General features: G+C 38.6%; 2 protein-coding genes and 5 non-coding genes across 7 annotated transcripts; all 7 read left to right on the top strand.

Annotated features, from left to right (window-relative positions):
* The first annotated feature begins 1,150 nt into the window (after positions 1-1,150).
* atp5if1b (ATP synthase inhibitory factor subunit 1b) lies at positions 1,151-2,614 on the top strand. The gene is made up of 3 exons (XM_049595444.1): positions 1,151-1,304; positions 1,851-1,963; positions 2,100-2,614. The coding sequence occupies exons 1-3, from the start codon at positions 1,236-1,238 to the stop codon at positions 2,239-2,241; spliced, it is 324 nt and encodes a 107-aa protein (XP_049451401.1). The 5' UTR covers positions 1,151-1,235; the 3' UTR covers positions 2,242-2,614.
* Positions 2,615-3,937: 1,323 nt separating this feature from the next.
* On the top strand, positions 3,938-7,915 carry rpl13a (ribosomal protein L13a). The gene is made up of 8 exons (XM_049596935.1): positions 3,938-3,954; positions 4,389-4,485; positions 5,185-5,257; positions 5,544-5,609; positions 5,828-5,929; positions 6,948-7,033; positions 7,222-7,281; positions 7,661-7,915. The coding sequence occupies exons 1-8, from the start codon at positions 3,938-3,940 to the stop codon at positions 7,868-7,870; spliced, it is 711 nt and encodes a 236-aa protein (XP_049452892.1). The 3' UTR covers positions 7,871-7,915.
* LOC125901487 (small nucleolar RNA Z195/SNORD33/SNORD32 family) lies at positions 5,391-5,474 on the top strand. The gene has a single exon (XR_007450981.1). It is a non-coding gene; the product is annotated as a small nucleolar RNA Z195/SNORD33/SNORD32 family (small nucleolar RNA).
* On the top strand, positions 5,656-5,735 carry LOC125901488 (small nucleolar RNA Z195/SNORD33/SNORD32 family). The gene has a single exon (XR_007450982.1). It is a non-coding gene; the product is annotated as a small nucleolar RNA Z195/SNORD33/SNORD32 family (small nucleolar RNA).
* On the top strand, positions 6,658-6,733 carry LOC125901491 (small nucleolar RNA SNORD50). Its single transcript, XR_007450985.1, has one exon. It is a non-coding gene; the product is annotated as a small nucleolar RNA SNORD50 (small nucleolar RNA).
* Positions 7,080-7,158, top strand: LOC125901490 (small nucleolar RNA SNORD34). Its single transcript, XR_007450984.1, has one exon. It is a non-coding gene; the product is annotated as a small nucleolar RNA SNORD34 (small nucleolar RNA).
* LOC125901492 (small nucleolar RNA SNORD50) lies at positions 7,434-7,509 on the top strand. Its single transcript, XR_007450986.1, has one exon. It is a non-coding gene; the product is annotated as a small nucleolar RNA SNORD50 (small nucleolar RNA).
* Positions 7,916-14,279: the final 6,364 nt, after the last annotated feature.

The following is a 14,279-nucleotide window of genomic DNA, read 5'->3' as shown; positions in this document are numbered from 1 at the left end:
TTACTTAGATCTTAACAGCTTTCAGTAATATGTCATGGTTAGTCTTAGTTCTTTCTTTTTGTATTTGATAACTCATTTTTGTGTATACATGTTGTAAGAGTTTCCTGAGGACTATCTTACAACTATACATTTAAATTTTCAATTAATCCATTGTAGCTTTTTCATGTTTAATTTTTTGCAATTTAAGCTAAAGAATTTTTTTTAATCTGGAAAGGTTTCTCTAACTTTTTTTTAAATTACTTTTTAACTTTATTTGAAAATTTAATTATTTAAAATGAATGTATACTATGACATTTTTAGCACCTTTATCGACATACTATACTATGACTTTTTTCAACATACTATACTGACAAATGATTTAAATTATTATTTTAACTTTATATGTTTATATGTTATTTTAAAAATGAATAAAAAAATAAAATTATAAATTTAAAAAATATATATGTAAAGGACAAACAAAATAAAAAAATAAAAGTAAATAGTCCATGATAGCTATTTAAATAATGTAGAAAAAAGGAGCAGCAGCAAGGGGGTATAGTAGACAAAGATAAGTTTAATAATAATAATAATTATAATAACGCATTTTATTTATAGGCACCATTCACAACTCAAGGACACCTTGAAAAAACAAGCAGCAATATATCCATAGATAATGAAATCGAACAATTCTGTAATATACAATAAAAGCTAATAAAATGACTAAACAAAAATCACAATTATAAATATTAGGTATAAAATAAGGAACAAGGAGCAAATTATTTAAATTAAAATGAACGAATTGAGTGTTATAGACTTATTTTTTTTAACACGATTAAATAGATTTAACATTTACCTTGAATTCTTTTAAGAAAACTTAAATATACAAAATCTCGTCGGTAATAAATCAAAAAATCAAACATATCAGATGTCATCATAATATCAGCAGTCACGTAGTGAACGTGCGGTGATATCACGCTGGCCACATTCGAGACCAAACCATTTCTAAAATGGCAGACGGTATTTTTTTTTCCTACACGCTATATTTAATCACTTGTGTCGTGTATTAAAAACACAATAGCTATCGTACTGTATATTAATAAATGAGTTGTTATTTCTATGTGTTCCTCATTAAACTAACGTGACGTGGCGACATTATTCACCCCCTGTCTGGCCAATAATGGCGCCGTCCAGTGGCGTATTTTGAGGACAAGGGCACGTATTGCTGTCAGTGTTGTTTTCACATGTGAGAATCAACTATGGCGAGATTGCTGAGGCCTAGCATCAGGACTTTTGTCACCTCACAGCTGCGAATGTCATCCGACCAGGTAAAATGCGTCCTGGAAACACGTTACTCCATTAACACACTGTTTTTGTGATTGTTACACCGCTGTGTGTAAATTAATTAGCTTAATAATTTTGGCTAACTGAAAGCTTGTCTGACAATTAGTAGGTCAACGGTTGTTGGCCACATGATTACAGGTCAGAGGAACTTTGCACCAAATCCATTTTAGGGACATATTAACAGCAATGCAGCACTTTATGTTTCACTTAAATCATATCAAGCCTCTAAATAATTTGTTGCACAAACAGTTTCTGGTCTTTTCCCCAAAACACGATTGTAACACTGCAAACAAGGAGTTCTGTTGCACTCCTTCCTGAAACACCTGACCTTCAGAATAGGGTGAATTTCACAGGGTGCTTAACACCACACAGATAAGACTTGATAGTGAAACCCAAGGGAGGAATTAACTTTGAAACTGTAATTTGAAGCCACTGTCTCTTAAAGGAATGTCTGCACACAAAGCAATAACAATGCTTGTATTTGTCTTTGAATGTTTGCACTAATCATTTATCTCCATACCCTACCTTAGCTGGGCGAGCTGGGTAAAGGTGCAGGAAAAGGTGGTGGCGGTGGAGGGTCCATCAGAGAGGCAGGTGGTGCACTGGGGAAGAGGCAGGCTGCTGAGGAGGAGCTGTACTTCAGGTGTGCATTTTTTCCCTTTACAGCAACCACATGTGGACAGTTAGCTGTACTATGTCTTTCACAATGATGCTGCCATACAGTCCTAATTTCTTTCTGTTTGTTCACCCACCACCTTATCTGTCCATCTGCACACAAGGCGTAAGGAGCAGGAGCAGCTGGCTGCACTGAGGCAGCATCACCAAGAGGAAATCGAACATCACAAAAAGGAGATTGAGCGTCTGCAGCGCGAGATCGACCGCCACAAGGGAAAGATCAGGAAGCTGAAGCACGACGACTGAGCCAAACTTTCCAATAAATAAAAAAGTTCCAGTTTTCTCACCATCCCAGCCCGACAGCTTCACTAATCACTCAGATTGCTGCATGCACTGTGTCAGCAGGCCAGTCTTGAATGTGTGCGTGATTGTTCTGTAAATGCACAAAGGTTATTAAAACTTAAAGCTTTGAAAATGATGATTGTTTCCATGGCATGCTGTGACACAAGTTGTACAACTTTTTTCAACCCTCTCCCCTTTTTTGTAGTCAGTCACTGTGCTCTATGTGCAGGCAAACGGCCAAAGTGGAGAAACCTAGATATCTTTAACGCTGCTTCACGTAACACCACCTATTTTTCTTCCTGTGTGATGTTTAAATAAATTTGTTTTGTAAATGGCACCAGTAGCTCTATCTTTTAGTCTTTTTAGTAATTTATTATGGAAACCTACCAAACATTCTCAAATGTCAGCTTCTCACATGTGAGGATTTGCTGCTTTTTACAGTTTCATGTTAAGGCACATTTCATACCTTTATATTTTTGGACTGTTTGTCAGAGAAAGCAAGCATCTTTGATATGAAAAAGTAAAAATATTACCTGAGAAAGCACTTCCATCATCAATGTGATTCGAATTATTGTAAAAAAAAAAAAAAGAAAGCATTGACATTAGAAATATGAGGAATATGCACCAAATTTTGACACAGCACTGGGTTTAAATATATTTTGTGATTGTGTGTCAAGTTGCTCTTTAAGGCCCTCATCAGTTCAGTTGATGTGTTTTCGTGGTGCATATCCCCAAACAAGTGGATTTCCAAACTAAAACAAATCAGACAACTCTAGTGGGCGTTACCTCTAAATACATGAGCACAGAGTGACATTGTACACACCAACATAGCTTTCCCTCAATTCAACATAAGAGTTAAAATTGCTTAAAAATGACTAGGTGATTAGGGACTGTTCGTTACTTATGAGAAGGAATGGTGGTGCATAATTGGAGGCATGTTAAATGTTTTTTTAAAGCACTTGGTAGGGAATTTAGTTTTTATTTTAGATTATTATTTATTTTATTATTATTATAAATTATTAATTATTTTAAATACCACCTCAGCCCCATTTGAAAAAGCCCATATCACAGCATTTCTCATAGTCAGAAACTGTAAAAACAGAAATTATCTCTGGCTTTTAGAATTTCTGATGCTTCTTGAACACATCATGCTCAGCCAATAGCAGGAAACACAACCAAATCTAAGCTTAAAATCATGTTATTTAAAGCAACTCTTACCTTTCTTGCATTTCACACAGCATTTAGAAAAAATTTGAACATCCACAACTCCCACCTCTCTCCAAAGTCCCATCCCCCTCCTCCTGCAACTCTTCGGCTCGGGCTGAATGCAATGATCGGTCAGAGTTTTCTTAGAACCATATGAAAATGGTACAGTTATGAGTTTTTATCTCTGGTGGAATTCACTCACATTTTAGTGTGCCATCAGCTTATTTATTGCATTTTAACCTAAACAAAGAAAAGCATAAAATTTCCATAAAGGTAAGTGTCGCTTTAATCAGAATCACTTCATTCTACATCTCCTTTACAATTTGCCAAAAATAAAAAGTTTGCACTGACCCTGTTAAAGAAAAATAATAAAAAAAATTCTGTGCTCTTGCATGCATGTAAATAATGAAAAACTTATTCATTTCAATCCTAGGAATTTGCTTTCAGTTTTTATATGTCGGCCATCAAAGGGTTAGGGCCTATTTATTGTGGAGGGAGGGTCATGCATTTTCCACAGGTCACCCAGGAAGGCTCCAGGAAAAATATTTGTAGCTTCAAGGAGGGTCGAGATGCAAAAAACAAACATAATACAAAGTTGCACCCCTTATCAGTAGAGTGCTGTCCCTTGAAAGCATAAAACAGCAAGATGTTGCAGTTAGGTGAACATATGTATTAATATTCTCCAATAATAGCAAGCAGAAGACTGAGCTTTAATTAAAGATTTAGATTTAAATCTGACAACACAACTTTCAGAGGAGGAAAGTAAAAAAAGTATTTAAAAAAAGTATTAATTTATTAGAAATAATAATTAAAAAATCTGTTGTAGTTTTAGCAACAATGAACTAAATTTCTCCCTCCATGCAACAGCGTCGCTGGAACATTTGAACACACTTCCCACGAGAAAGAAATATAAAAACGTCACTTCCGCCTGCCCCTGCCTTTTACCACGAGCAGCCCCGTGCGTCTTTCTTTTCGCTCATCATGGCGGACCGGTTCAATAAGGTGGGCAACCGCTGCGGAATTATAATGTCTTTTTTTGCTGTTTAGTGGAAGTTAATTCCGGTATTTTATAGTTAACATGAAGGCGATATGTATGGGACTCCTTGGTGTTGTCGTTGTTTTGTCAGGTGTTACTGTTAAGACTTGTTTTTAAAACATGTTTGAGGCAGTGAGCGGTAGCTGAGTGGACATGCCTTCATCATGGCAGCTTCCCTGACGAGTCAACGCCGTTAGCTTGCTAGCTTAAACCAGTGTCATGATTATGTGCAAGTTTGGGTAACGTACGCGGAAATTTAGTAACTTAATAGATTATTACACTAGGGTGTCAACATTTATGGTCATCCATGTTAGCTGAGGCTAAATTACAACGTTAGTTAAGATGTCATGCTTTGACGTTAATGCTAAGCTAAAGGCAGTCGGCAAGTTACATGTGGCAGGTTATTACAAGGCTCAATGAGGCGAAAATGGTTCTCAGAGTTCTTAAACGTTTTTAATTAGCGATGATTGTTTTACATGTTCAATACTTGCAGCTTCTACTATACTAACTATAATATAAAATGTAAACAGCATCAGGCCGGTATTAACGTTAAAGTGAAGCATCCATCTGCTTTACATTACCATGCTAGTTGATGAGAGCCAACGCTGGTCTGATTTTTAGGTGTAACTTTAAATACCTTGTCTCTGTCTTTTTGAATCCTGCAGGTTCTGCTGCTTGATGGCAGGGGCCATCTACTCGGCCGCCTTGCTGCCCTTGTGGCTAAACAGGTTCTGCTAGGTAAGTGTTTCTGAAATACATTTTTGTGTAAAATGTGAGAACTGTTTGTGCTAAAGCCATATGTAGAAGCACACAAACACTACATTCAAAATTTGAGCAGCCCTTTGAATGAGAAGCTGCTGTATTGCTTCAGCCTGTCAATGATGATGACCTTTACCTCATTTGCTTGAGTTTAACGACCATGAGAAAACTCACATGCACTACCATCTGAGACAAGACGGATTGTTAACTACATTTTTTTTTTCTTAAATGTCCAAATTTTAAACTCTTGCCTGTTTCTTTTCAGGACACAAAGTAGTGGTGGTGAGATGCGAAGGCATCAACATCTCCGGCAACTTCTACCGTAACAAGCGTAAGTAGGATACATCTCTGCTCAGTTGAACTTCTTTGATATGCTTGTTGTCTATGATGTTTTACCCATATTATTCGAGTTTCAATGACCATGAGATCACTTACATGCACTACCATCTGAGACATCAGCGTTACATACTAAAGTAATGCAACTGCTTAGTACCTTGAACTGTTTGAAACACAGTCCGAATGATGTCTGTATTGTATACCCCTCTATAGTGAAGTACCTGGCTTTCCTACGTAAGAGGATGAACACCAACCCCTCTCGTGGACCGTACCACTTTAGAGCTCCAAGCAGGATCTTCTGGAGGACTGTTAGAGGTGAGAACGCAACACTACTCAGTACACAGAAACTTCCTCACCAGAATATGAAATTAGTTCAGTGCTGATGAAAGATACTTGCACTGAGGATGTAGCAAGAATATCACAGCATTTACTGTAAGAAATTGATATGTAATTGAGGAGTTTATTATCACTTAAGTTGGTAGACTGGGCACTGCCGCATTGAAACGAAAACAGTCAGAGCAGAGGAGTCTCTAATAAAACTGTCTCACTGCTCTTGGGTCAAACCTTGGCAGTGCTGATCAAGTATGAAGCAAGATTTTGTGACTGTATTTCCCATTTCTTGCCTTGAATGTTTTCATACACATTTAGCGTACTGTTAAGCAGTAAAACGAGCTTGTGACTCGTCCGCCATATTAAACATTTGATTGATATGATTATTGTTGCACTAGAGATTCCAGGACTGAAAGTTTTTTGGTGCGCTGCAGTCGATTCTACCTAATGCCAGTAGAGGTAGTCAGAAGAGGAGGAAGGACATGATGCTTTTTCAGATTATCTGTCACATGTACTTTCAGAATACAGTGAAAGTTTTAGCAAATATTATATTTATTTTCATAGAAGTTACCAACTGGAGCTTTAAACTATGATTCATAAGAACCCTTTGAAGATCCACTGTTAGACTGAAATATAATTCTGAGTCCTGTGAGTTGAATCTTGTGAAGCGTGACCTTAACCTTAATTTGACCAGGCACAAGTTGTTCCTTACTTGACCATGATGAGCACTTTATCCCGAAGCTGATCATCTCTTGATGAGCCCAACTTTTCGGATCTGATTGCTGAGTTGAGTAGGGATGTATATTTATTTGTGCTTGGACAAAAATATCTTTGGATACAGCTTCAATTGTTAATGAAACCGTATAATGGTTTAGCTCAAATAGGTCAAATCAACTCATACTGACAAGTGATATGGACATTACATTGACTGTACAAAACAATACACAGTTCAACAAATAACAAGAAGAGCCATTTTTACTTACTAGTATTCTCTGCTATCCAGGCATGCTGCCCCACAAAACCAAGAGAGGACAGGCTGCTCTGGAGAGGCTGAAGGTGTTCGACGGTATCCCCCCGCCCTATGACAAGGTGATGAATCTCAGTTAACGTGGCCCAAACATGTGGCTTTACCTCTGCTGTCTGTGATGTCATTAATCCCTTACCTACCTTGTTTGAGTAGTGACTCTGAAAAAAAAAATCTGTCTGAGACATGCTTTTCTATCAGTGTTCAGATTTACTGTGGTCGTCTTTGTCTGATTTTGGCTTTTGTTCCACAGAGGAAGCGCATGGTTGTTCCAGCTGCTCTCAAGATTGTGCGTCTGAAGCCCACTCGCAAGGTGAGCCTCAAATTTGATTAAGAGCTGACGAAATTAGATTTCAGTGTCACATTTCTGACTTACATTGTAGAACTTAGTTGGCTTTGAAATTTACAAACATGGACAAAATCAAATTGAAGTGCTTCAGTTTACCTGCAACAACAGTTCTAACTTGACGGTGATGAGAAATTTATCCCGAAGCTGATCATCTCTTGATGAGTCAAACTTTTCGGATCTGATTACTGAGTTGAGTTGAAGAGTTGTACCTCAAATTGAAGCTTAAAACATGGAAACTTGCACTTTGTTTAAAGCTACAGGGGTGCCCACTTTTCTCAATTTTTAAGAATGATGTCTGATACACTGTGAAACGTACTGACTTGGACTTTTCTTTCCCGCTCAGTTCGCCCTCCTCGGGCGTCTGGCACACGAGGTCGGCTGGAAGTACCAGGCAATCACAGCCACCCTGGAGGAGAAGAGAAAAGAGAAGGCTAAGCTCCGCTACGGCAAGAAAAAGACACTGGTCAAGCTTACCAAGCAGGCAGAGAAGAACGTCGAGGGCAAAATTGCAAAATACACAGACGTTCTGAAACAATATGGAGTCCTTGTCTGAGCTGGTTGTCTCTAGCCAATAAAGATAAATACATGTTTATAGAAAGTGTATTGACTTTTTCATTCCTCAAGACTGGAAATTGCACTTAATTGGAAATAAAGTGAATTATTGTACTAATATGATACTAGCTGTAATGTTGGATATAAATCAGATCTAAGAATGGGGACACTACAGTATAAGCAGCTGCAATTCGCATGCGACCTGGGCCTAGTTTTCACATTGTGGTTGCAGACAGTTTAGATATGCTTGCATTATAGTTGGGAAGTTGTCATGCAATCAATATGTACAGCATATAATAATCCCATGACAGGTTTTTGACAGTGTCGGTAATGTACATCATTACTTTGAGACCCTGCAGCACCTCAGCCACTGTTCTATAACCTATCTTGCATGTAATTGGAAAAACTGCATACAGCCTCTTACAGAAAAACTGCTGAACAAAATGTTAAATTCCTGCTCTCTGGGCAAACTAGAGAATTGGTTTATATTGTATAAGCCAGGGGCATTTCTCTCACTTGCTGAAATAGAACATGAATAGTGTGGAAGGAGAAAATTAGTGTGAAAAATATGACTTTAATGCATCAGACAATTAAAGAATACCAGATTATGATGAATTTGGATGTCTGCAAATACCTATATTTATAAGGAACTAATAATTCTAAACTGAAAGCTGCCATTTTAGAAATATTACACGTCATGACCGACTCAAAGGTCTCTGAAAGGATTAACACTAATGGATGTAATTGTCTGATTTGAAATAGTAAGAAAGTATGAGGTGAAATTTTATTCATCAAGTAGTATCTTGAAATAACTGAAGACAGAGAGGTTAGAGAGCATTATTACCTTTTTTATCTCAACATTTTACCATCCGGGTCATTCAGCTTCCCATTTGTTTCACCATCTGCTACAGCTGTAGTGAAACCTGAGAATAAGATTATGAGAAATGTGTTTTACTACCTGTTTTATTTTACAAATCACAGACGAGAAGACATGTAAAGACAGTGGACAGTGTTATACTGACACCAATGTTATGTTCACTAATTTCTCTTATGTCACAGTCTAATCTTTTCAGGGGAACTAGAGTTTTGGCAAAATGTAATGCAGTGTTGTTTCCACTGCAGTTGGGCCTTTTTACCAGCAGATGGCAGTGTTTTACTAAAATTCACGTGGGATCGGTTGTAGAAATACCAAACACTGCAAAGTATTCCTTAAAAATAAATAAATGAAATAAATAAAAGATGAAATTGAACTAAGTCTTGAGTGAATCAGGGATTTTAGAGTTTGATTACGAAAGAGCGAAATCAAAGAAAATAATACAGGTATTACCGCTGTTCTCCTGCACCAAGGAGTTCAGGCAATAGTGTGTACTTTCTTAATACATAACATATGAAGCAATCCTTTGAGAACCTGCTTAAAATGAATATGGGTAAAATAATAAAAACACAGTCCTGATGAAATGGACATCATAGATGTTAAACTACATGTACAGTAATATGGTTTTAAAGGATTACCCTCCAGAAAATACAGTTGATTCCAGCTAATTCTCCTTAGGAGGTAATCCCACTCACTGTAAAGGTTATTGGATTTCTTCAAGAACAATTGGTAGCCCAAAATAACCAAAGCAATTTAGCTGCTTTTTTTCGTCCAGTGGAACAACTGAATCTCCTGGGAAGGAATGGGAATTGCCCAGATATCCGTACCTCCTCCACTTAAAATAGGACACACTCCGAGGTCATTCCCTGTTTTTACTGGTGCTCCAAACGGAGCTGCAGTAAGAGATGACTGACACAATAAGTAGATAATGAATGTTATTGAGCATCAGTCATATGGATCTACTTAATCACATCAGCACTGACCTGTGTGCTTTCACATGATGACAGCATTTACTGAACATATGTTTACTGTTTTGACTCTGACGACCCACTAACCCTACAGTAACTACAGTAGCAGCAGGTTTTCATGAATTGTGAAGGGCACAGATTCACAACCTTTCTGCCTTGTAAGCCAAGTGATTTTTCTTTTTCTCACTTTTTAATCTGAAGGACATTTAGATTGTAAAGGAACTGTTTATCCCCAAATCAAAAACACATATTTGTCCTCTTATCTGCAGGGCTGTTTATCAATCCAGATTGTTTTGGTGTGTGTTGCTGAGTGTTGGATATATCGGCAGTAGAGATGTCTGCCTTCTCTTGAATATAATGAAACCATAAGGCACTCAGCTTGTGGTGCTCAAAGCACCAAATAATATACATTTGCTCAACAGCAAGGTCTCTTTCCAGAAATCATGACCCGGTTATTCAAGATAATCCACAGACCTTGTTGTGAGCACTTTCTTCCTACTGAACTATACCCACCAACCATTTTACAGTGCAGAAGGAAGTGTGCATCTACTCATGGATGAGAGGCTCTTGCTTATGATAGCATGAGTGTCCTTGCTTTCAATTTCTCACAGTGTTGCAGTGGCAAGAAGCCCTGCCACCCAAAAAGCTTTTCCCATAGACCACCTTTGTGAAAGAGACACCTCTAAAGCTGTTGACAGGACACTTTGGACTACAAAAAAAGTTGATTACATTTCTTTCTATTATGAATTTTTTATCCATGGAGGAGATTATAAAATGTTTCTCGAGCCAAGAAAACGGATTTAAAAATTTGTGACATTGGGGTGCTGGGTGGCTTAGTGGGTAGAGCGGGCATCCGATACACAAAGGCAAGGACTTTGCCGTAGTGGCTGCAGGTTTGATTCCAGCCTACAGGCCCTTGCTGCATGCCATCCCTCCCTCTATCCCCCCTCACACTTAGACTGTCCTTTCTAATAGAGGCAAAAAGCCAAAAAGAAAATCTTTAATGGAACAATGGAAAGTCCATGAGCAGGAAAAACTTGGCCATCCTGCAGAAGTAAACCTGGAAGCCAGAAACTTTTTAGCATATGTGCCAGGAGAGCAGTTCCATAGGACTGAATGGGCGCCATCTTGGAGTTCGGTATCTAGTTATGATTATAAATGTATGGGCATCCTCCTCAGCAGAGCTGTAATGTTAGCTAGCACGGTGGTGCTAGATGCATGCTTTTGTCTGCGCAGTGATATGGTTGGTAGGTGTAGTTTGGTTGAAAGAAAATAGTTCCTACATGAAACTGCCTGCAACAAGGTCTGTGGATTATCTTGAGTAACCAGGTCATGATTTCTGGAAAGAGACATTGCTGTTGAGTTTTTCAAATGTTTTTTTTTTTACCCTTTGAGCACCACAAGCCGAGTGCCATCTAGTTCCATTATATCCAAGAGAAGGCAGACATCTCTACGGCCGATATCTCCAACACACAGCAACTCACACCAAAACAATCTAGATGGATAAATAGCACTACAGATAAGAGACAATATATGTATTTTTGATTTTAGGGTGAACTGTCCCTTTAAGAAGTAAACTATTCCAGTATTTTATCATTTGAAAGGTCCAATAGGAGTGTTACCTGATGTTTCATTTTATGTTTAAGTGTCTTTGACAGTGGTTCCCAACCTGAGCATCGAGACCTCTCCAAAGGGTCAGAACATGATTAGTGGCACAGGATGAAAATACAGCTCAAAGAACTTAATCTCTTGTTGTCCTGATGTGTTAAAAAAAAAAAAAAAAAAAAAACTTTCTGAGATAATTTGACTGTTGACTGTTAATCTCCATATCTGCTGAGTCTTATAAACCCCTCTCACAATAAGTTGTCCCAATTAGCTCTGACTTCTTTTTAAGTTGATAATCTGTATTCTGAGATCGCCTCCTCACTTTCCCTTTTCACTCTTCCCTCTTAATCTCATTTTAGCATAATGGAACATGTGTGGTGGAGATTTTTTTTAAAAAATATACCAGAACATGACAGCCTTAGAGCCGCCACGTTGATCCAGTCTATTTGCTGAGGCTGGATTCTGACGCTGAGACGAATGCTTGAAGGCCATGCGCCTGCCTCGGCACTGGCTCCCAGCATCTTGCAATGTCTTAAAGTGATTAGTTGCGCGTGTGTGGGCATTGTATTTGTGTCATATGGCATTTCTCATGTTGAGTGACTCCGACTGAGGCGAACGCTGGTTTCTTGTATTACCTGGCAAGACATCCCATCCTTTCTATGTTTGCCTCATCTCTCTCTGTCTCATAGATGTACATATACTATAAACACACATGGCCTCCCTATAAGCAGGACCGCCGAGGATCAGGTGGGAGGCCAATCCAACGCCTGTCTACCTGCGTTAAGGAGGGACGTCGTGTGTACAGCAAGCAGATGGTGAAATCACTGTGACGGCTCCAAAAATGAGATTTTTGGATGATGTTGCCTGCGGTAGATCGCTCTTTAATCACACAATCTGAGACAGATTGAAAAGCCCATGATTGTCTGAAACGGCTCCTGCAGGCCCAGCCCATTATGGGCTCCAGCAATTATAGACATCCTCCTCCTCCTTCCACTGACTAGTGTTTGGTGTTCAGTTTCAGAATGGGAGCGCTCATGTGTGTGGGAGATGTAACATGGAGTCTTGTGAATGGATGCTGCTCTGTGATTCGAATCACGACGTGAAGTGACTAATGTGCGGAGTCAAAGCCTCATATGGGCGAGCAGAAAGGTCAATTAAACTGAAATTTGTTCTTTTTGGTAATCATTATTAGCCTACACACCACAACACCAAAAATATATACTGGTTTCCCAGCAACTCCAGTTTGACTTCAAAGCTTTAACCTTCATGTGGCTGCAGTGACACACCTGAAAGATTACACCACAGTCATGATGCAGCCGATGTTTTACCACAGCGCATTCAAAACACACAGCGTGTGAGTAATGAGAACGATAAAAAGGCTTTCTTACATGCCTGCATGAGCTGATTAGTTTTTTAAGCCTTTATTTGATGTTTCAGTAATGTCTCATTTCTACTGAGTCTGTCTCAAGCTTATGCTGTTGAGTCATTATTGAACCAAAGATAGCTTTAAAATCAGATTAGCAAAGAGGAGCATGTCAGGGTGCACAGGCTGAATAACATGTCTAATTTATTCCTGATGAAAACACTAAATTTTGGTGTGTGGGTCTGTACAGAAGTGCCACAGACGAGCTGACTCCCTCTTTGAATAGTTAAAGTTTTTCCATCTCTGCTGGTGTCACCCTTGAATGGGAATAAATTTATTCTAAGTCTCACAGGCTGGCTTTGAGAAAGTAAGGAAAAGATAAAGAGCCAGAGTAAAAGATGGAGTTGGAGTTTGGACAAATGTATATCTCAGAGAGAAATCAGAAAAACCTGAATGAGAGGTAAAATGCAGGCATCCATAAATCAGCAGCTTTAACACAACCCAACTGCCACAAGAATCAAATTTAAGTCCTGTTATTTGTCCACAGATGGACCTGCCGCTACACTTAGATTAAGAGTTTTCACCCTTCTCCTCAGAGCTGTGTTCTGAAAATCTATACAATTTGTCCATGCTACTGATGCACCATGAGTGCCCTGTTCTGCTGTACCACACAGGGCAGAGACAGAGAACTGCCTTCACGGGTCACTGAGGTACGATCCTTAGTCATTTTCTCATCTTTAGCCCTGATGTGATGCTGATGAAACATGATGTCTTCTGTGTCTATTATATTTCCTTCTTGTAATGTTGCACTGACCTAAACTCTTCACAAATAACACATCACCCTAGAGAAATAATCTTCCTTCTGCTTACAGACTACAAACCTGTGGGTGTGTGTGGGGCCCTTGTGAATGATTCAGATTGCCACCTCGGAATCGCACTTGTATTTGAAAAAAGAGCTCATATTAAATTAAAAATGGTGCCATGTGTTACAGGCAATTGTCCCCAAAAATATATACCCATCTCTGTTATGATTTTCTTTTCTTTTCTGATTAAAATAGTCAGTTGCAATCTATAACAAATGATAGGCTTATTCTACGTAAACTATAAAAACTATGAATAAACTATTGAGAAAAGTATTCAATATTTTTTTTTTATTGATATTTTTGTCATATACAGGTATGCAATGATGATTGTTGGGTAACGGGTGTTGACGTCACCTAATGTCAAGTTTCTATTTGATCATGTGACATGACGATACAATTCGGTAGCTAGTTTAGGCACAAAATCTGTCAAGACTGACAAGCTGAGCACATCTACAACCCCAGTGAGCAGTCACGTCTTTTAAACAGTAAAGTGGCAGTAAGAAAGGACAAGAGAAATGAACTGGAAAAAGTAGCAAAGCTCCCTAAATTAGATTCCTTTGGCGTTTTTGTAGGTCCAGTGGTGTGCCTTATAACCGCTAACCAGCGTACACCAGGGCTCTGTATGTGTAAGTTTACAGTTAGGTAATACATTTTTTCATACAGTTGCACTGTCCCCGTTTAGTTTGGTTTTATCAGGTTTATTTGCAGCCTTCTACTACCCAGGCCAGCCATTGGGA

Source organism: Epinephelus fuscoguttatus, linkage group LG14 (assembly GCF_011397635.1).
Source record: "Epinephelus fuscoguttatus linkage group LG14, E.fuscoguttatus.final_Chr_v1".
Lineage (NCBI taxonomy): Eukaryota > Metazoa > Chordata > Actinopteri > Perciformes > Serranidae > Epinephelus > Epinephelus fuscoguttatus.
Note: the sequence above shows the minus strand (reverse complement) of the source record. Positions and strands in the feature narration are given on the sequence as shown.